The 20,903-nt window shown below is 45.8% G+C and overlaps 1 protein-coding gene across 3 annotated transcripts in view; it reads right to left on the reverse strand.

Annotated features, from left to right (window-relative positions):
- CHST11 (carbohydrate sulfotransferase 11) overlaps positions 1-20,903 on the reverse strand; it is a 315,452-nt gene that overhangs the window by 164,980 nt on the left and 129,569 nt on the right. For 2 of the 3 annotated variants that reach the window (XM_033220821.1, XM_033220820.1), the window contains exon 2: positions 44-129. In XM_033220821.1, coding sequence (XP_033076712.1) covers positions 44-129 — 86 coding nt within the window. Of the gene's footprint in view, positions 1-43; positions 130-13,287; positions 13,376-20,903 lie in introns of those variants that run through there. The other variant, XM_033220822.1, reaches the window with a different exon arrangement.

Genomic DNA, 20,903 nt, shown 5'->3' on the forward strand with positions numbered 1-20,903 from the left:
AAAAAAAAAAAGTTCACATGCTGACAGAGTACTCGAAGCTTACCTGGATTGGGTTGTAGAGTTCCTGCAGGGGGCTTCGGGACCCCTTCCGGCAGCAGATGTCCACACCAAAGGGATTCCTCCGCATGACTGAGGAAAGAAAGTGAAGGCTCATCAGAAATGAGCAACAAAGATTTGTTGTCTGACAAAGAAAAAGGCACAGAGGAGGGAAGAAGAAACAGGCAGGAAAGAAAGAGAAAACCAGCTTCTAGCAAAGGAAGATTTCCACGCTGTCCCTTCTCCAACAGCACAGCTGCCGTCTGTCTTCCCAACATTCAGGCATCTCCACATCCAGAAGGATCTAAATCATGCTAAAAAGTCTCCCCAGCAAGTGTTTTAAGAAAACAGGACAGACATCTAAAACTCATTGAAATGAAACCACTTACAAAAGATAGCATAATGGCTGCTTCAAAGACAGCAAGTTCTACCCAGCACCAGGCTAGGTAACACATTTTAAGATTCCGCAGACTTCTCCAGCAACAGTCAATGACCTTTTATTCCTAGTCCCTGGAAGCAGGGCTTCTGAGAACGGGCAGGTCCTTCCCCAGGAGGCTCCTCCCACTGGATAGGTCAGAGGCTCAGCCTCCCCAAAGCCTCTCCTAAATTATATTATTTTTAGTGAAAATATCAGCATGAAGCAGAAAAGACAAGAGTTTACGGTTCCAGACAGAGATGGTACTTACAACTAATATAAGTGAACTCCTCAAAACCCACCAACATTGAAGCCACCAAGAGCTCTTTTTAAATGGCAATGAATTCTTTCCTTTTCATTTTTCTTGTTCACTCTGTGCAGCCCCTCATGCATTGTGTAAAGCATAGTCATGGGCTTGATCACTATTTGTTGGTGGGAGGAGGAAGGAGGAAGGGAGGGACGAAATGGGGAGAGAGGGAAGGAAGGAAGGAAAAAAGGAAGGTAGGAGGGAAGGAAAGAGAGCAGTAGAGAGGGAGAGAAGGAAGGAGGGAAGGAGGAAAGGAGAAGGAAAGGGAGGGGAGGAAGTGAAGGAAGGGAAGAAGGAGAGAGGAAAAGAGGAAGGAAAGGAAGGAGGAAAGGAAAAAAGGAAGCAGAGAAGGAGGAAGGAGGGAAGAAGGGAGGGAAGGAAGAAGGGAAGGAAGGAAAGAGGAAAAAAAGAGAGATGGGGGAAGAATAAATGGGGCTTTCTGCTCAAGTATACCATAGGCAGTTTTCTTATGGTTTAAGGTACAACAATGGCATCAGTGAAAAAAGGAAAACTAGATTCTTCCATGAGCCTAAAGAACTCACCTGCTCCACAGAGGCAGCAAATGGAGAGCAGGACATTCCCTGGAACAGACAGCCTGGGTTCAAATACTGGCTCTACTACTACCGGCTGGGTGGCCTTAGGGAAACTACCTAACCTCTCTGTGCCTCTGCTTCTTTGTCTGTAAAATGGGAATGAGAGGCATCTAACTTCCTGGGTTGGATGTGAAGATTAAATGAGTAACTACTATGTGCAGAATGCTTAAAAGTGTGCCTGGCAAAAAGCCAGAGTTTAAAAGCATTGGTGACAAATTTCAGAAGCGATTTTAGATCCCCTTGGGAGGAAGGCAGGAACTTCTCTATTCGTGGCTATCAAGGGGCCTGATAAGGAGAAACTAGACTTCAAGCAGGGTACAGCTCAAATGACTGGGAGGGCTGGCTGCAGAGGGTAAGCCCAGGGACCTCTGCTCAGAAGTTAATCTGAGGTCAGGAAAGGGAGGAGAGTCATCCACAAGCAGCTGATGACATCTGGAGGAACAACTGCTGCTCAGGTGAGCCTCTGTTGACTTGTTACTTTAAGCCACATGGAAACTCTGAAAGTTAATCATTAATGCCCAGAAACAAGATGCCATGTTTTCTCTTTCCTTTTCCTTGACTTCCTAGGGCAGGGGTCAGCAAAATTTTCTGTAAGGGGCTAGACAGTATTTAGGCTTTGCACCCTGCAGTCTCTGTCATAACTCTTCCGCAGGGCCATCGTGGTGTGAAAGCCTTGCCAAAAGATACAGAAATGAATGGGTGTGGCTGGGCGCCAACAAAACTTCACTGATGAACAGGGAAACCTGGGAAAATGTCATCTAATTTCAATGTGTCAGAAAATATTATTCTTCTTTTGAGTTTTTTCCACCAATGAACAAAAATGGGCAGTGGGCCAGCTGTGGCCCTTGGGCTAGAGTTTGCCAACCCCTGCCCTAGAGAACTGCTCCAGGTCTTCTCAGGGTCAGTAGTACAAGCTCCAAACATAGCTACATGCCCACAGTCTTCCCTGCGGAGGGCAGAATCACAGGCAAATTCAATACATTAAAGCCATTAGAATTTGATCAGGCTGTACAGAGAAACACTGGTTCTTTGTTCCTCCAGTTGCCCCAAGAAGAGGGAAAAAAAATTCTATGTTGTGTTTTTCTTTAATTTATGACTTCATTTTTCATTTCCACCAAAAAGGAGGTAAACTGTTAAATGCACGCAAGTTGCCCTTGGTGCACAATGACATAGCAACACTTCGGAGAAGTAAAAACAGCCATAAAACTCGTAAAATTATGCCCACGCCAGGCAAGATTAAATTCTCCCTATGGCGGCAGACAGGCTCATCGAGGCCCATGGCTCCGGGACCGCCGCGGTGAAAAACCTACCATGGAATCCATTAAAAGTCTGCTTTTATGGGGGGCAGTATTATTTAATTGGTTTATTTTTCTAATACAAGGCCTTTAAAATGCTTTGACCGTGTGGGGCCTGAGCCTTGGGTTATTTGCCCACAGCCATCAGCCCTGCCCGTGACTTCACTGGGTGCCATGGGAACCGGCCTTGGCTCCCCAGACCACAAAAGCCAAAGGGGCCTTGTGTGCCTTTTATGGGAATGATAACGACCCCACCGTTTCTGGAGTGCTCACTGTGCACCAGGCAGTCGGTGTACTGGGATCCTTCCCACGGTGACGGAAGTACCTGCATTTCACAGATAACCCCTCCGCGCCTCCCTTTACTGCAGGCACTTGGCCAAGGTCAAGGCCATGTCAGTGGAAAGGAGCCAAGCTGAGCCTTGAGACTGACAGGCGCTGCCCAACCTGTGAGCCAAGGGTCACCCCCCAACTCAGCTAGGCCACCCAGACACGAGAATACAGACCACTGAGTCAAGGCCCACCCCGCCCACCAGGGTGGGAGGCTTGGGCCAGCACTTTGTCTCTCCTCAAGAGGAAAGAAGGAGCCAGACGACTCAGGAGGAGCCCAGTGATCTGTGGAAGGAAGAGAAGGAGAGTGAAGAAAAGATAAAGTTCCCCAAATCCTCCATGTCATGTTCCAAAAGCTAGAGTTTCTCAACGTGCGCTCTACTTACTTTGCCCATCATACTGCTTGTTAAAAAAGCAGATTTCTGGGCACATTCTTGGGCTTCATCCCAGAGTTGTTGAATCAGAAGGAAGGGCAGATATGGAAGTGAAGGCCCAGGAATCTGCACTTTAATAAGACTCCCCCACCGTGGGGAAGACAGATACAAATTATACTCTTTATGCTTTCTGATTCTTGAGCATCCAATTATAGAATAAACAATTTCCACATCACCTGGTTCCATCTACCTCAGAAGACACTGTAGCATCTACAGTAAGAGTTGTGGACCATCTCCTACTGCTGATGTTGCGTGAAGGTTTGGACCCTCCCTGGAAGTTAAGCCCCATTGTACCCTCTCAGGTTTAGACAACAGGGGCTTTCGGTTTCCAGGGGCCGCAAATGACTTCTGGGCTAGATATATGCAAATGGTAACAATGAGGACCTACTCTGTTGCCTGGGATGCAAAGGAAGCACCAGCAATTATGCACACAACTGTATTCACCCCGCATGTATCTTACAAGTGGTGTTAGGGAAGTTTGAGTCACCAAGGCCCAGACGGTGGCAGCTAACGTTCACAGGGCATCAGTGCTTCACCAAGCAGTTCACACATTTAATCCCCACAACAGTCCCATGGCGCGGGTACGACTACTGTCCTCACTTGACTGATGAGAACACCGAGGCACAGCAGGGTTAGGTAACTTGCCCAGGTCTCATGACTAGAAAGAGGTGGAGACGGGATGCTGCCTTAGACAGCCCACGGTCTCAGCTGCCACACCGGGTCACCTCTTCACTGACAGGTAAGTCAAACATCTCCATAGTCTCCTCCAGGCCTGAGACCTGCTTGGCTGGCCACTTCTAGGACAAGTCAAAATGTAATAGGATTCATTGAAATGCTGTGATGGCAAACTATTAATTAATGGTTTTATTACACTCATTCATTCGACAAGTTTTTATCACGCACCTACGATGTGTGAGGCAACTCACCAGGCACCGGGTTTGGGGGATAGAGCCTCTCTCTAACCTATTCATGTTGTTGCTGTAGTGCCTGGCATGTAGTAGGTACTCAAAAGGTTGACGAATGATAGAGGATTTAACACTTCCTTTAAGAGCATCAGAGAGGTTTGGTTCTTGCTATATATGGAGAAAACTGCCAGTAGTACTAGGCTACGGTCATTTTTTTTTCCTTTGAAAAATGAAAGGTCTGATGATCAAAAGCCCCGTAAAAGAAATCCCTGAGGCCCCGAGGACATTTAACGGCAGCCTTCTGCTGTCCACCCCGCCCACTGGGAGTTTTATTTAGCCACAACACTTGTTTTCTCCTCTCTAAACTCAAATCAATGGGATTAAAGGTTTTTTTTTTTTAAAGAATCTAATTAGCTCAATTTACAGTATGATTTCTTGGACCCAGGAACAGTTCCACATCTCCTACGATACATAAATGAAGCTAAAATTAAACTCAAGCCGCTTGTGTGTGTTTCATTATAATGAAGAGCACGTTGTTTTCAAGTGGACACTCCATTCCCAGTCTGCTAACTGAGAGCAGCCCATGGAGAGCTGGCTCAGGACAAAGGAATTAAGCCCACCTGGTTCTCTGGGCGACTCCCTGTGATCCTCTCAGTGCTGCTGGAATGCAAGAGAGCTGCTGGATTGTTAATTCAGGTCTGAAGACATAGAACTGAAATACTGCAGGACCCTGAGTAGGAACTTGCCACTCATGCATGTCCTAAAACCAAAGACATTTAGAATTCCAAGGGATTCGAGTATAGGCCAATCCCCTCGATTTACAGAAGAAACTTGGAGACCTTACATGCTTGCCTGAAGTGCCCAGTGTAGCTAGCAGCAGAGCCAGGGCCAGAAGTCATATCTTACAAAATAAACTACCGCGTAGTGGGAATGTACCATGTATCTGATGCCTGACACAATGCTCAGCCTTTTTCTCACATTGTTTCATTGAATCCTGATAAAACCCCTTTAAGTTAGATGTAAAAATGATGTCATCTACTCCCAATTTGCACTTGAGAAAACTGAAGCCCAGAGAGGTTAAGTAACTTGTCCAAGATCACACAGCCAGCAAGCAGCAAAGGCAAGTATCAAATTGACAACCCATGTCTGTTTATTTCCAGCACTGGTGCCCTTCACCGTGCTGTCTCGAAAGGCAGTAAAAGATGCTTTTACCCTCACAACTCCTACCATTTTTGGGCTGTCACTTCCCTCAACGTTTCAAAATGAAGCACTGCTGTACTAAATCACCCAAGTCCAGATGGGTCTCTGCGTCTTCTGCTGGCAAAACAACTCGAATACTCGGTGGACTTCGGACGCTTTCCAAATCTGACTTGCTAACAGGCTGGGCATGATTCATCTGCTCCACACTCGGAGAGTGCAGGGCAGCAATGCACTTGCAGAAATGTTTTTTCCAAATGCACAAATTCATGCTGGAGCCCTAGCAGTGTGCCCCAGCCCATCCGTCAAGACAGAACAGTGTCTGATTCAACCTCATCAAGTTAGAAGGGTGAGCAATACGCAGCTCCCTCAGCGGGAGCTGCTCCTGCAAGGACAGGCAACTCTGTTTTGCACCTGGGGGACCCAAAGTCAGCCCTCAAAGGACACTGAGTCTCCCAGCTCTCCCTCATACTCTTCTGAGCTCACTGTGATGCAACTAGAGTGACCAGCCAGTCTAGTTTGCCTGGTCCAAGGAGATCTCCAGGATTCAGGACTTTGAGTGCTAAAACCAAGTAAGTTCCAAGTAAACCAAGATGAGTTGCTCACCCAGCAAAACCCTTTGGAAGAAGCAGGTTCAACCAGAATTGGATTCAAGTCCTGGTTTTACCCATTAACTAGCCTTGGGACGTTGGGTCAACTTCCTAATCTCTGAAACTCAGCTATGCAACGCGGTTAATAATGCCTGTATCATAGGGTGGTGGTGGGAATGAAGTGAACACGTAAACTAGTCTGGTCCATGGCACTCAAAAACTGTCCACGTGAAAAGCCACAGAGCTGGATCCCACCCCTAGCTCTGCCACCAAACTAAGATCCTCACTTTGAACAAGGTCTCCCTGGGCCTCTGTTTTCTCCTTGGTCAGGTGAAGAGGTTCAACCATGTGATCGCTAAGAATCTAATTAGCTCAAATTACAGTATGATTTCTTGGACCCAGGAACAGTTCCACATCTCCCACGATACATAAATGAAGCTAAAATTAAACTCAAGCCGCTTGTGTGTGTTTCATTATAATGAAGAGCACGTTGTTTTCAAGTGGACACTCCATTCCCAGTCTGCTAACTGAGAGCAGCCCGTGGAGAGCTGGCTCTAACTCTAACTTCCTAACTTCCAAGCACAGGGCGGTGGAAGTTAACCACGGTAGAACCATGGGTTAAACAAGCCCTAGAATTGCTCAGGTTTGGGGAGTCAGGGTGGAAGGCGCGGTGGGTGGGGAGCAGTGAAGCAGTAATCAGTGTGGGAGGAAAGAATCTGAGGTCAGGAGAGGCAGGGAACGGAAAAGCAACACCTGGCTGTGGGAACAATCTCTACCCGGTTTACAATCCACCAGGGTTTTAAAACCCCTGCTAGTGAGGCTTTTATCATTTTGCAATAATAACACAAAAATAGTGACATCCCCTCCAAGAAAAAAACCTTACACAGAAGCAGAGCTGGTAGTCTGTAGCTCAGTGCGACGTGGGCCACACGGGTAGCTTTTAGGACAAACTCCTTGTCTCAGTAACCCAGCTGCAACCTGAAGCTCTCCCAGGAGGAAATCAGAGTTAGGGGATCTCAGAGTGGGAAGAATCTGACCTCTAACAGAGGCACCTTGAAGCTCTCCTTAGCAAAGACTTACATTATTTTGAGTTCAGCACTGCCAACACTCTCATTTTATTTTTCAATTTTTTGAGACGGGGTCTCGCTCTGTCACCCACGCAGGAGGGCAGTGGCCCAATCTCAACCTCCATCTCCCAGGCTCAAGTGATCCTCCCACCTCAGCCTCCCCAGTGCCTGGGACTACAGGCATATGCCACTATGCCCAGATAATTTTTGCAATTGTTTTGTGGAAACAGTTTTGCCATGTTGCCCAGGCCGGTCTCGAACTCCTGCATTCAAGCAATCCTCCCACCTTGGTCTCCCAGAGTGCTGGGATTACAGGCGTGAGCCACCTCGTCAAGCCCTACTCTCCTTTTCAATGCAAAGGAAGGAACTCCCTTCTAACACTAGAACCCAAGCGCACTGTTTGAGTTGATTTCTGGAAGGAATACCAGAACTGGAGGCAAGAGAAGAAAAAGCAAAATAAAAGGGGGAGAGCGGGGAGAAGAGGGGGGAGAGTACTGAAGCCCGAAGGCTTCTACACCACAGTTTGGCTTAGACTTGGTTCAATCCTAAACCGTTCTCATAAATACGAGAGGTAAACAGAAGCCAGTAAGTCCTCCCGAAAACTACATCTGAAGCTAATCCATTCTGAGATTTAAAAATACCCAGGAACCTCTGTCTCCATGAGATTTCATTTTATTACAAGGATCCTGTAGCTCTTTGAATCCAAACTCACATTTGGAGTCTGAGGGTTTCTTAGCCCTTATCTGGTCACTCCTGCTCATTTGCAGAGGAAAATACTGGGCCCAGTGTGGGGACAGAATGGCCAGAGGTCCCACAGCAGGGCTGGAGAGCACACCTGGGCCTAGCCAAGCCCCTCCCCGGCCAAGTTTGCCCCTTTCTACGTGTCCACAGCCTAAGTGCTCCGCGCACAGCAGGTACTCGGTACGTTTGTGTCAAATGAATAAAAACAACAGAACAAGTGATCTGAGGATTTAACCAAAGGTATTCTACTAAAGGGTATCAGACCAAATCGCTTACTTAGAGCAAATGAACAAAGAAAAGGAGTTAGCATGTTCTCTCCTGACAAATTCTTCTCAAAGTGCCAATGCTTCCTCAAAGTGTTTTAATTACCTTCGTAGCCAAAGTAGTTAAATCAAAAAGAAAAATTAATATGATATACTGTTGTGGTGCTGTGATGTGCCTTAAACGAACTCTCCAAGTACCCAGTAAATATGAGCCTTTATTACTGTCTCTCTCTATTACCGCCAAGCCAGGAGGGAGGTGGTATCACACCCATTTTACAGACAAGGAAGCTGAGGCTCAAAGAAGTTAAGAACTGACCCAGTGACATAGCTAGTGAATGGCAGAGTTGGGATTCAAACTCACACACCTGCATGCTTTCCCCGACTCCTGGGAAATGGGACATGTCACAGCTTACAGATGTTTGGGACTGATAGAGACCAAGCAAATAGGCAATCTCAAATGTTGACCCAGTATTCTCCCACCAATCAGACCTTCAGAAACTTTACAAAACATTCAGCTCACTTGTATTCACAAGTGACTTTCCAGGAGCCCTGAAACAGTGAGGTGAAAATAGGGTTCAGCCTAACCCGTCATTCATGCCATTATCAAACTTAAGTTTTCCAACTTCCCATTCCTCCCCTCACCCAGTCCCTCCCACAGGGACAATTCAGAGCCTTTAAAACCATTCCCAAATCTCTTTCTCCTTACTGGAGACCCTATAACCAAATTCACGGAAGAATACTGAGGGATTTGGGGTTGATTTGATTTGAGAATAATCTGAGCCCATATCATAGCCATTCCCATGTGGGTCTCTCCTACTCCAGCTCCTCCAAGCAAGAGCCCCTCCCGACGCCCAGCCTGGAGAAGGTGGTTGTAGAACTAAAGTGAATTAAACTTGGCAGATGAAAGTCAAGGGTGTAAATCTAAGAACTACGTGAATGTGCTTAGTATAGCTTGGGAAAAGATGCAGCTTCATCTAAGAGCCGTGAGATTTACTGACATGGAAGCCTTCCAGTGGAGGCTCTTATACTCAGCTTTGAAGAACATACTGTACACGTTAAAATATTTACCAGCCAGGAGGAGAACTGGGCCACCAAAATGGAGTCCCCCAAACCAGTGGCTCCAGCAGCCAATCCATTCCCTCTTTTAGAGAATTCTGGCCGGTCTGCAGAAACATGCCAGAGAGCATGCCTACTTCCGAAAGTACAAGATCCCTGTCCAAGTACAGATCTGTTGTCAGCCTGACAGGTTAGTGCACCATCAGGCACATCTAAGACAAAAAGAGCTCTTCAGAGACCACCTGGTCCAATGACTTCCACATAAGGAAAGAGAATGAATCTATGTGGTTAGGGAAAGTATCTTCAAAACTGATTCTGACTGAGCAAAAGAAATGGCAGGACACAAAGTGCTATAATCTGGATGTTTGTGTCCCCCCAAAATACTAACCCCCAAGATAATCATTTTAGAGGGTGGGGCCTTTGGAAGGTGATTTGGTCAAGAGGGGTAGAGACCTCATAAATGGGATTAGTGCCCTTATAAAAGAAGCCCCAAAAAAGACCACTTACCCCCTCCACCATGTGAGGACACAGCAAGAAGAGACTACTTATGAACCAGAAAGCAGGGCCTCACCAGACGCCAAATCTACCAATGCCTTGGTCTTGGACTTACCAGCCTCCAGAACTGTGAGAAATACATTTCTGTTCTGTATAAGCCACCCAGTTCATGGTATTTTGTTATAGCACCCTGAACAGATTAAGACACAAAGCTCAAACATAATCTTCCTGGCCAGTGGGGTATGCTGTTCACCCACTGAGGGCATGAGAGACAAGAAGGGAGAAGAGAGAAAGGGACAGTAAGGGAGAGAAGGGGAAGGGAGGAGAGAAGGGGAAGAGAGGAGAGGAGATGGCAGGGAGCGGAGCAGAAGGGAGGGGAGGGGAAGAGGTGCCATGCATTAAAAGATTAAACCACCACATCCCTAGGCCCATTTTACAGGTAAAGAAATGGACATGCAGGATAGAAGGTGATCTGTTCAAGGACACACTGCTGGCTATAGGCCGAGTTGCAGCTAAAATGAAGACCTCCTGATTCCTGGCCTCATCCCTTTCTCCTTTTGCACGTGATTTACATATAAATATATATAGAAAACCAAGACAAGTTTTATTTTAAAAGTACTATCCTTACTATGTGTGACGAACTAACATTTTCTATTGCCCTTTTATAAAGTACTAGTCACAACTCATTAAATCCATTTTACAACACACCAATGGGTCATGGTGCATGGTTTGAAAATGCCTGACTCAGATAATCTGGAAAGAGTCAAGCCAAGGCCAGAGGTGCCACAGGTGTGCTTTCCAGCCCTGCTGTAGGACCTCTGGCCTTGACTTCACTCTTCCTTTAAGTTCAATTTGAGGGTGCTTATGAATGGAATATGTTAAACATTGATAAAGAGAACTCCTGGCTTCCACAGCTAAAATTTCCCTCCCACAATGTTCACCATCACACTGGATGCTACCACCATGCCCCAGCTGTGAAGACCAAACAGCGAGGAATTATTCTTAAATTCTTTTTTCTGTCTGCTATGCCCCACCCATCAGCATGTCTCTGTCCTCACCACCCTGGTACAAGCCATCATCGCCTTCCCCTTGGGCTATGACAAAAACCTCTTAACTGGTCTCCCTGTTGCCACCTTGGCCTCCCTACTCTATTCTCTACCAGCGGCCAGAATAATCTTCTAAAAACATAAATCAGATCACAACAGCCTTCCTGCTCCAAAGACCTGCCACCATCTTAGAACAAAATCCAAAGTCTTTCCATAGCCCAGAGGCCCCCCATGATATAGCCCCACCTGCCTCTGCCCCTCCTCCTCTGCCATACTGGTCATCTTGCTCTTTCTCCAAAAAACCAAGCATAAGCCTCAGGGCCTTTGCACTCATTGCTCTGTCAGCCTGGAGCCCCTCTCCCAACACCACCAACTGCTCTCTTCTTTACTCGGCCCTCCGACCGCATCATCAGGTCCCCAGAGACAGCTTCCCTGGACACACTGTCTCCCATGGCCTCATTTCTCTCCTGTCCCTCCCCTTCTTTGATGTATTCTTTTTTTTTTTAAAGACAGGGTCTCGTTCTGTCGCCCAGGCTAGAGTAAAGTGGTGTGATATTGGCTCACTGCAACTTCCCACTCCCATGTTTGAGCGATTCTCATGCCTCAGCCTCCCAAGTAGCTGGGATTACAGGCGTGTGCACCACGCCCAGCTAATTTTTGGCATTTTTAGTAGACAGCGTTTCACCATGTTGGCCAGGCTGGTCTCAAACTCCTGGCTTCAAGTGATCTGCCCGCCTCAGCCTCCCAAAGTTCTGGGATTACAGGCATAAGCTGCCGTGCCCCACCTGCCTTATTCTTCTTCAAGGCATTGATTCCCTCCTGTCTTTCTATCTTAAATGCTTTATTGGCTGTTGTCTATTTATTGCCACCATGAGACCCTAAGTTTCATGAGTAAAAGGACTTGGACTGTCTTGTCTACCACAATCTCCTCAGTTCCTAAAACAGGCCTAAATTCAGGGCTGAATGAATAAATGAATGAATGGAAGTGCCTTTCCCAAAAGACAGGAAACTAAACCATTTTGAAATATACTCACCCCAGTCCTAGGTCTTCTAAACTTTCCTGATAAGAGTCATCCGAGGTACTTATTTAAAAAACATACATTCCCAGCCCTACTGAATCAGATATTCCTACAGAGGGCCCTGGGAAGCTTCAAGCTTGATGAGCACCCCAGGGGATTTGTACCTTGGAAGAGTCTGGGGACGCTGGACCAGCCAGACATGGGGAAGAGGTGCACACATAGAGAGTTGCACGTGCAGGCCATCTGGAGAAGAGGAGAGGGAGAAACTGGTACCAGGTGGGGCCAATGAGGCCAGGGGCCTGGGCATAGGTACTTACAAGGGTCATGTGGCACCTAATAGCCAAGGGACGGGCCAGTTAGGGTGAGGCATCTTTATGTATTTATTTATTTATTTATTTTTGAGACAGAGTCTTGCTTTGCTGCCCAGGCTGTAGTGCAGTGGCGCCATCTTGGCTCACTGCAGCCTCCTCCTCCCCCCGGGTTCAAGCAATTCTCCTGCCTCAGCCTCCCGAGTAGCTGGGATTACAGGCATGTGCCACACGCCCACCTAAAATTTGTATTTTCATAGAGACGGGGGTTTCACCATGTTGACCAGGCTGGTTTTGAACTCCTGACCTCAGGTGATCCGCCTGCCTCAGCCTCCCAAAGTGCTGGGAACTTTAAGTCATCCAGACAAGGATTTGAGGCCAAACCGAGAAAGCATTCATCCGATTCTGTAGTCAAACTAGAACCCTTGAATCAGTTCTTCGAGGCAAGAAATAATACAACTGCAGTTTTGCTTTTTTGTTAATTGTAATAAAATACACAAAACATAAAATTTGCCATTTTGACCACTTTCAGGTGTCCAGGTCAGTGCCATTAAGTACATCCACATTCTTGTGCAACTGTCACCAACCATACATCACTTTGTAATAACAACTCCCCATTCCCGTCTCTCTTGTCCATGGTAACCCCCATTTGAGTTCCTGTCTCTATGAATCTGAATATTCTTTTTTTTGTTTGTTTGTTTGTTTGAGACAAGGTCTTGCTGTGTCACCCAGGCTGGAGTGCAATGGTGCAATCTTGGCTCACTGCAACCTCTGCCTTCCAGTCTCAAGTAATCCTCCCACCTCAGCCTTCAGAGTAGCTGGGACTACAGACACGGGCCACCATCCCTGGCTAATTTTTGAATTTTTTATAGAGATGGGTTTTGCCATGTTGCCCAGGCTTGCCTTGATGGGTTTCACCATGTTGCCCGTGCTTGCCTTGAATTCCTGGACTCAAGCAATCCACCCACCTCGGCCTCCCAAAGTGCTGGGATTACAGATGTGAGCCACCAAACCCAGCTGAATTAGAATATTCTAAGTACTTTACACAAGTGGGATCATACACTGTCTGTCCTTTTGTGTCTGGCTTTTTTCACTTAGCGTAATGTCTTCTAAGTCCATCCATGTTATAGGATGTGTAAGAATTTCCCTATTCTGACATATTGTTATTCTGAATAATATCCCATCATACATACCACTATCCATTCATCCACTGATGGGCATTAGGGTTGCTTCCAACTTCTGGCCACCGTGACTCATGCTGCTATGAACATGGTGTTCAGGTATCTGTCCAACTCCTGGCTGCGGTTTTGCTTTTTAAGCTGTTTTGCTGGGACATGGAGCAACACCCTGAGGTGGAGCCCAGAGGCTGCTGGTGAGCAGGTTGGCTGGTGGCCACCACCAACTGGCTTGATGGTTCAGTACCAGCCTGGTCAACATGGTGAAACCCCGTCTCTATGAAAATACAAAAATTAGCTGGGCATGGTGGCACACCAGCTTTCTACACTGAAAGCTGGTGCTGTGAGGATGGCAGGTGGGCAATGCAGCATGGCTGTCACATACAGAACTTTAGAACAGTGACCTTAGGTAAAACAATGCCAGGATGGACTTCAGTCAATTCTCACTTAACTAAGTCTTAAAGCTGTTTGTGAGCCCGAGGACAGGCAAGGAAGGAATCAAGACATAATGAAGCCACCTGGGTGGGTCTGGTCTTTGGTGGCAAGACATTGGAATGAGCCAGTCTGTGACTCAAGTCTGGGTCATAGGCTGCAGGAACCCACTCAGAGCAGAGCTCGGCTCTGAAGAAAGCAGCTTCAGGCTTCTGAGGCTGTAACCCGAAAAGTGGCTTGAGAAGGTGACCCCAATATTGTTTGAGATGCCAAAATTGTTTTCTTAAAAACCTAGGATGATTTCAAATGAAGTACAAAAAAATGTCCAGAACTGGTAAGTACATAGACATAGAAAGTAGACCAGCAACTGCCTAAGGCCAGGGGTGGGGATGGCAAGTGACAATAAATAGACAGAGTTTCTTTCTAGGGTGATGGAAATGTTCTAAAATTAGACTGTGGGGACACACTCTATAAATATGCTAAAATTCATTGAATTCTACACTGAAAGTGGGTGAATTTTACATGTAAATAATATTTCAATAAGACTGCTTTTAAAATAAGTGTAGAGATGTTTAAGAATAAACCCATAATATTAATATTTTCAAGATTTTGACCTGCTTGAATAGATCTACATTGCAATACAATATGAAAGACTTCATTAAACAATTTATTTGATTTGAAATTTTAAGCCTGAAATCTAAGTTTATATATAATACTAGAGCATTTTAAAAACTTAATCTCCTCTAGCCCGGGCGACAGAGTGAGACTCCATCTCAAAAAAAAAAACAAACAAAACAAAAACAAAACAAAACAAAACAAAACAAAAAAACCTTAATCTCTAACCAATTGAAGAGTCTGAAACAATAAATAAATTAAATAAGTAAATCTTGGGTGCGGTAGCTCAAGCCTGTAATCCCAGCACTTTGGGAGGCCGAGACAGGCGGATCACGAGGTCAGGAGATCGAGACCATCCTGGCTAACACGGTGAAACCCCGTCTCTACTAAAAATACAAAAAACTAGCCAGGCGAGGTGGCGGGCGCCTGTAGTCCCAGCTACTCGGGAGGCTGAGGCAGGAGAATGGCGTGAACCCGGGAGGCGGAGCTTGCAGTGAGCTGCGATCCGGCCACTGCACTCCAGCCAGGGGGACAGAGAGAGACTCTGTCTCAAAAAATAAATAAATAAATAAATAAATAAACAAACAAACAAATAAGTAAGTAAATCTTAAGATCTGCCATATTTAAGTTTGAGGTATTAGATTTCTATTATGTAAATACTTGAGCTGGGCAGGACGGTGAACACGTGTAATCCCAGCACTTTGGAAGGCTAAGGCGGGTAGATTGCTTGAGCCCAGGTGTTCGAGACCTGCCTGGGCAACAGGACAAAACCCCATCTCTACAAAAAATACAAACACCACCAAGGTGTGGTGGTGCATGCCTGTAGTCCCAGACACTGGGGAAGCCGAAGTGGGAGGGCTGCTTGAGCCCAGGAGGTTGAGGCTGCAGTGAGCCATGATCCTGCCACTGCACTCTAGTCTGGGCAACTGTGCAAGACCCTATCTCAAAATAAATAAACAAACAAATGAATAAATAAATGCTTGTTCATTAATTGGGCAAATGAAGTATTCAAAAATAACTAAATAGATGGCATTTTAAATGCAATTTGAATTGTTATCAGAAGACTAAGTGTGTTAAAGGATCAAACATTAATTAAAGGCCACCCTAAATGTAACCGTTAAAGGCTTATGAATAGAAGAGTAATTCTAAATTTAAAGGTAGCTTCCTAGATTTGTGACTTAAATTTTATTAGAAGCCTTTTCTGTATACAACTGTCATCCCAGTGACATGAAAGAAACCTCACATCAACAGAGAAGATAATTAATAGGAATTGGCATCTTCAGGCTGGCCTAAGGGGTGGAGGGTGTAAGTGTCTGGGGTAAAGGAGAACCAGCCCCTACCCCAAACTTCAGCATAAATTCTGTCCCTGAAAACCCCTACAGTAGTAGAACTTTATTGCCGAGAAACTTAAGACGCTGTGGAAAAAACACAGTTCAAGGAATTGATATTGGCAGTTAACCTGGGGAAGCCCTCATAAATTACATTTTATGTTCACTTAAATAAAACAAGAGAGACAGCACTGCAACACAGATCATATTAATTACATTTTACACACTTCAAATGAGTAATTATAAGCCTTATACATTTACTTTGCATTCATCCTTCCTCGCCTGCTGAAGAATGTTCCCCTCTCCCTGCAGTTTCCCTGGAATGCTTATACATTTATTTTGCAGTGAGGCAGAAAACATGCCAAAGTGCTTTCTCCTCTGCCTGGCACTCCAAGTCTGATTTTACAACCTGGACATGCTGATGTCTGCCTCTGGGGTTCCCCTATGGCTTCAGACACAGAGTAACGTGGCTGCTTGAGAAAGGAAATAGTCCAGGTAACCTTTATTTAAGCTACTCAAGCATGGTGGGGCATTAACCCCAAACCTGCCTCCTCCCCTCGAGTCCAGAAAGCTATTTAGCTCTGCCCAGGATAATCTCACTCACACAGTCCTCACACAGTCCGACTGTGCCCGGCAACCCCACCTCACTCGGGCAGGCATCTCACCCGGGGCTCCAGTCCCTCCCGGCCACACGACCTCTTAAAAGCCCAAGGGATTTTCGCCCATTCTTTGTCCATCTCAAGAGCACCTGGGCAAACCCTGAGCCTACCTAGGCTTCTGCTTTCTTTCCCTTTTCTCCACTCTTGTCCTAGAAGGCAGGAACAGGTCCTGGCTATGACCATGGTAAAGTGGACTGCACAGTGTCCCAAATTCATATCCACTGGGGACCTGCAACCATGGATCGCAGTGTACAATCCGCTGCAATCCACGGTGACATGTTATGACCATGATACAGTGGATTGCATGCTGTCCCTTCCAAATTCATATCCACTGGGAATCTCAGAAGGTGACCTCTGGAAATACAGTCTTTGCAGATATAATGAGTTAAATTAAGTGAGGTTAGACTAGTGTCCTTATGAGAAGAGGAGAGGACCCACAGAGACACACACAGGGAAGAGGACCATGGAAGACACAGGCGGAGATGCAAGTGATGCAGCTACAGGCCAGGACACGCCTAGGATTGCTGGGAGCCACCAGAAGCCAGGATGAGGCAAGGAGGGATTCTTCTCTAGGGCCTTCAGAGGGAACACGGCCCTGCTGACACCTTGATTTGGTATCTCTGGTCTCCCTTTAGAACTGTGGGAGAAAAAAATATCTGTGGTTTAAAGCTACCCAGTGTGTGGGGATTTGTCATGGCAGCCTTAGCAAACTGATACACACAGGTTCCCATCTTGTGTGTCCTTGACAAGATACTCAATCTCTTAGCCTCAGTTATCTCACCTGTAAAATGGGGAGAACAATATGCCTACCTAGTAGGGTTGTTGTAATAACTAAATAAGTTCATCCATGTCACGTGTTTGGAGCAGGGCCTGGCCCAAGGTAAGTGCTCAATAAGCCATAATTAGCTCCCATTTCTAATTGTCCACTCCCTTGTCTTTCTAATTATTTGAGAGTCTCTCAAAACCCTCTTATATTCCAACCCCAAATCTCGCTGTTTTAATACAAACACATTAATCAGTGGACACACAACTATTTCACAAACCAGAGAGGAGCTATTGCACAGTCAACAGACAGAAGGGGTGGATGATGTACGCTGGACGCCTAAGTGCTTTGGCATTGCTTAAGGTGAGTACGAGGCAAGTGCAGGAGGCGGAAGTGGGGCTGTTGAACAAGCACTGTGAGCATCTTTTCTCCAGAAGCAAAGATAGCTGGAAAGACGATCTCTCCCCCAAGGAAAGGCCTGCCTGCAGTGACAGAGCTGGGGCTTCCAAGGCAACCCACAGACCCAAACCCCTATTTCATTTCCATATTTTTAAGAGGTAAAGATGGGGATTAGCTTTTTAATTGTTCATTCATATTATTTTCTTCTGACATTTTACTGGCACAAAATGCCAACAGAGAGAACACTGATTTTAAAAATAGCCCCATGTGCGCTGCATCATTGGAGCCATGAAGATGTTGACACCCTTCAAATCCAGCAGTTTCTCTCTTGGGAAATTACACCAAGGGATTAATTCAACAGAAAGTAAAAAATGGATGTGTAAAGATGTTTGCTATAGAATTTCCCTTGTAATGGCCAAAAATTGAAAACACTCTAGGATATGAACTATCACTTATGAAATTATTCCTATAATCTTGGACCAACCGAAAAATGCTACTGTTATTAAAATAACATGAAGACATGTAAATGGGGTTTAAGTTAAAGCAACAGAATTCAAAATATTATGTGGATCAGGACCTTGGTTGTGTAAATACACATACACATATAAAAGACAGCATATGGTGAAAACAGGCAGGGCATGGTGGCTCGCACCTGTAATCCCAGTACTTTGGGAGGCTGAGGAAGGCGGATCACCTGAGGTCAGGAGTTCAAGACCAGTCTGGCCAACGTGGTAAAACCCCATCTCTACTAAAAATACAAAACTTAGCCAGGCATGGTGGCATATATCTGTAGTCCCAGCCACTGAGGAGGCTGAGGCACAAGAATCGCTTGAACCCGGGAGGCAGAGATTGCAGTGAGCCTAGATTCTACCACTGCACTCCAGCCCAGGTGACAAAGTAAGACTCTGTGAAAAGAAAGAAAGAAAGAAGAAAGAAAGAGAGAAGCAGAGAAAGAGAGAACAACTGTGTTAAAATAGAGTAGTTTTTACACTTTCTTTCATGTTGTATAGTATTCTTCCCACTAAAAATGATGACTCAATGTAAGGCCAGATCCAAATCAACTCTAAGTGTTAAAGATGCTACTGAAAATCAGGCAAGTTCTAAACAAAGAGTTGGAATTTCCCCAACAAAAACCTAACAATTCTCTATCTTCAGCCACTGATGTGAATATTGTTACTCAAGGGATCTTTGGATGGGGCGCAGTGGCTCACGCCTATAATCCCAACACTTTGGGAGGCCAAGGAGGGCGGATCACTTGAGGTCAAGAGTTTGAGACCAGCCTGGTTAACATGGTGAAACCCCATCTCTACTAAAAATACAAAAATTAGCTGGGTGTGGTGGCAGGTGACTGTAATCCCAGATACTCAAGGGGCTGAGGCAGGAGACTTGCTTGAACCCGAGAGGCAGAGGTTGCAGTGAGCTGAGATCTCGCCACTGCACTCCAGCCTGGGTGACAGAGTGAGACTCCATCCAAAAAAAAAAAAAAAGAGAGATCTTTGAAAACTGAGAGGACAAGGTATTTGTTTAATTTCTGCATATTTTAGGAATATAGGATGCTTAAGTATAACTTAAGTTGCTGACATCAAGAAGTGTTAAAGGGGTGAGGGAGATAAAAGCAGGTGTCAGAAGAGATCTGAAAATGAATAGGGGAGGCCCCAGACAGGGGCAGAGGGTGCGCGCGTGAGCTTTGGGGGAAGCTAGGCTGTGTGTCAAGTGTGGTTGTTGAAATATGGTCAGAGGAAAGGCCATTGGAGCTGCATCTGATGAAATATGCCCGCGGCCCCCAGTCTCCCTCCCTCCCTGCTTCCCTTATCGTGAACGCAAGATGCAAAGCTGAGCCCCATTCCACAGACCCTCCAAGGGTAAGGAATGGGATCAGAATGATCCCAAGGAGGGAAAAAGAGTCAAAGCCACTGTAGTGGTTTTTCCCCAGGGAAATCCAGGGAACCACAACTTTGAGGGGGGTTTCATCTGAAAGTAAAAATTAAAAAGTGTTACAACAAAACGGAGAGACAAGGTCCCATCTTTCTCCAGAAAGTAAGAAAACCACGTACAAGATTTCTGTTGCCTTGATAAGCAGGAAGGCATGGCCCCAGGATGCAACATGTATGTATGGGCTGCGCTTAGGTATTAAAATTCCCTCCAGGTTGGCCAGGCAGGTCTATTTGTGCAGGCAAGTTAAAAAGCTGTAAGACAATAAGGTGTCTACACATGGTTACAGCTACAAGAGGATATGAAGCTATTTACATGTCTGTCTCTAGAGGAAGTGGCCAGATGTGTTAGAAACGGTTCCAGTTCAGAGCTCGCAGCCACCTGTGATCTGGGTGACTTTGGGAGAAGGGAAACAGGTACAAGCAGAAGACATTTGGAGTTCCGGCTCTACACAATACTGAATGCCAGGCAGGCACTTCGGTGAACGTCATGTTATTGAACCCTCCCTTCCTCACTACCATCCCGAGATGTATTATTTCTGTCATACAGATGAGGAAACAAGTGCAGAGAGGTTCTTGCCAACAGTACACAGCTAATAAATGACAGATCCTCTAGGATGATACAGCTGGGAAATGTTTATTATCTCTGAGTGTTCCCAAGAGCGATTGGCCCGTGAGGAGGGCGTGCAGAGGGAATGTGAAATGCACAGAAAGAACTTAAACTCCAGTTGCATACCTTAGTAAGGATAATAACATGAAAACAGGGGCCTGGGGTTTAAGTAACTCAGTAAAGGTAATGGGGGCAGAGGCAACATATCTGTCTGACACATCTGGTCAAAATGTTGACATCAAAGTCTTCAAGCACAAACACACGCGCACACACACATGACTACCTCAACACTTATTTCATTGCTAGGGAGCCAAGCATCGTAGCCAACGGTAGGCTCTAAGGGTGTTAGAATTCCTGCTTCAAATCCTGGCCCCTCCACTAGCCAGCAGAATGATCTTCTGCAAGCTTTCTTAACCCCTGCATCTCTGTTTGCTCACCAATAAGATGGAAATAATGCGAGAACCTGCCTTATAAAGTTATTAAGAGGAGGACATGAGCGGAAAGCACTGAGTGCATTGGCTGCCACAAATCTCGGGAGCACATTTCCATATTTCAATTTCTCTGAAATAACGATGCATCCTACACCCATAGTCTTCTTAGATTGGATGAAATAAGGATATAATGATGATGTTGATGATAATGACATAGTGCATCCCTGACTTCCTTTCCACCTCCCTCTATCCCATCCCCATCCCCATCTCAAAGCCCAAACTCCTGGACGGAGTGTTTGTTCTCAACTTCCCTTCCTTTTTCTTTTAATCTGCTGCAAGTTGAATGCTTTGTTTTCCAAGCCAAGACAAATCTCCTCAAATCGAAATGGCAAAGTGCCACAGCATCAAAATGCCCTGTGCCTTCTGAGGCTGCATCCAAAGAGAGGGCTCGCTCAGATGCAGACAG

The sequence above is a fragment of the Trachypithecus francoisi genome, unplaced genomic scaffold, assembly GCF_009764315.1.
Source record: "Trachypithecus francoisi isolate TF-2019V2 unplaced genomic scaffold, Tfra_2.0 Lachesis_group11, whole genome shotgun sequence".
Classification (NCBI taxonomy): Eukaryota; Metazoa; Chordata; class Mammalia; order Primates; family Cercopithecidae; genus Trachypithecus; species Trachypithecus francoisi.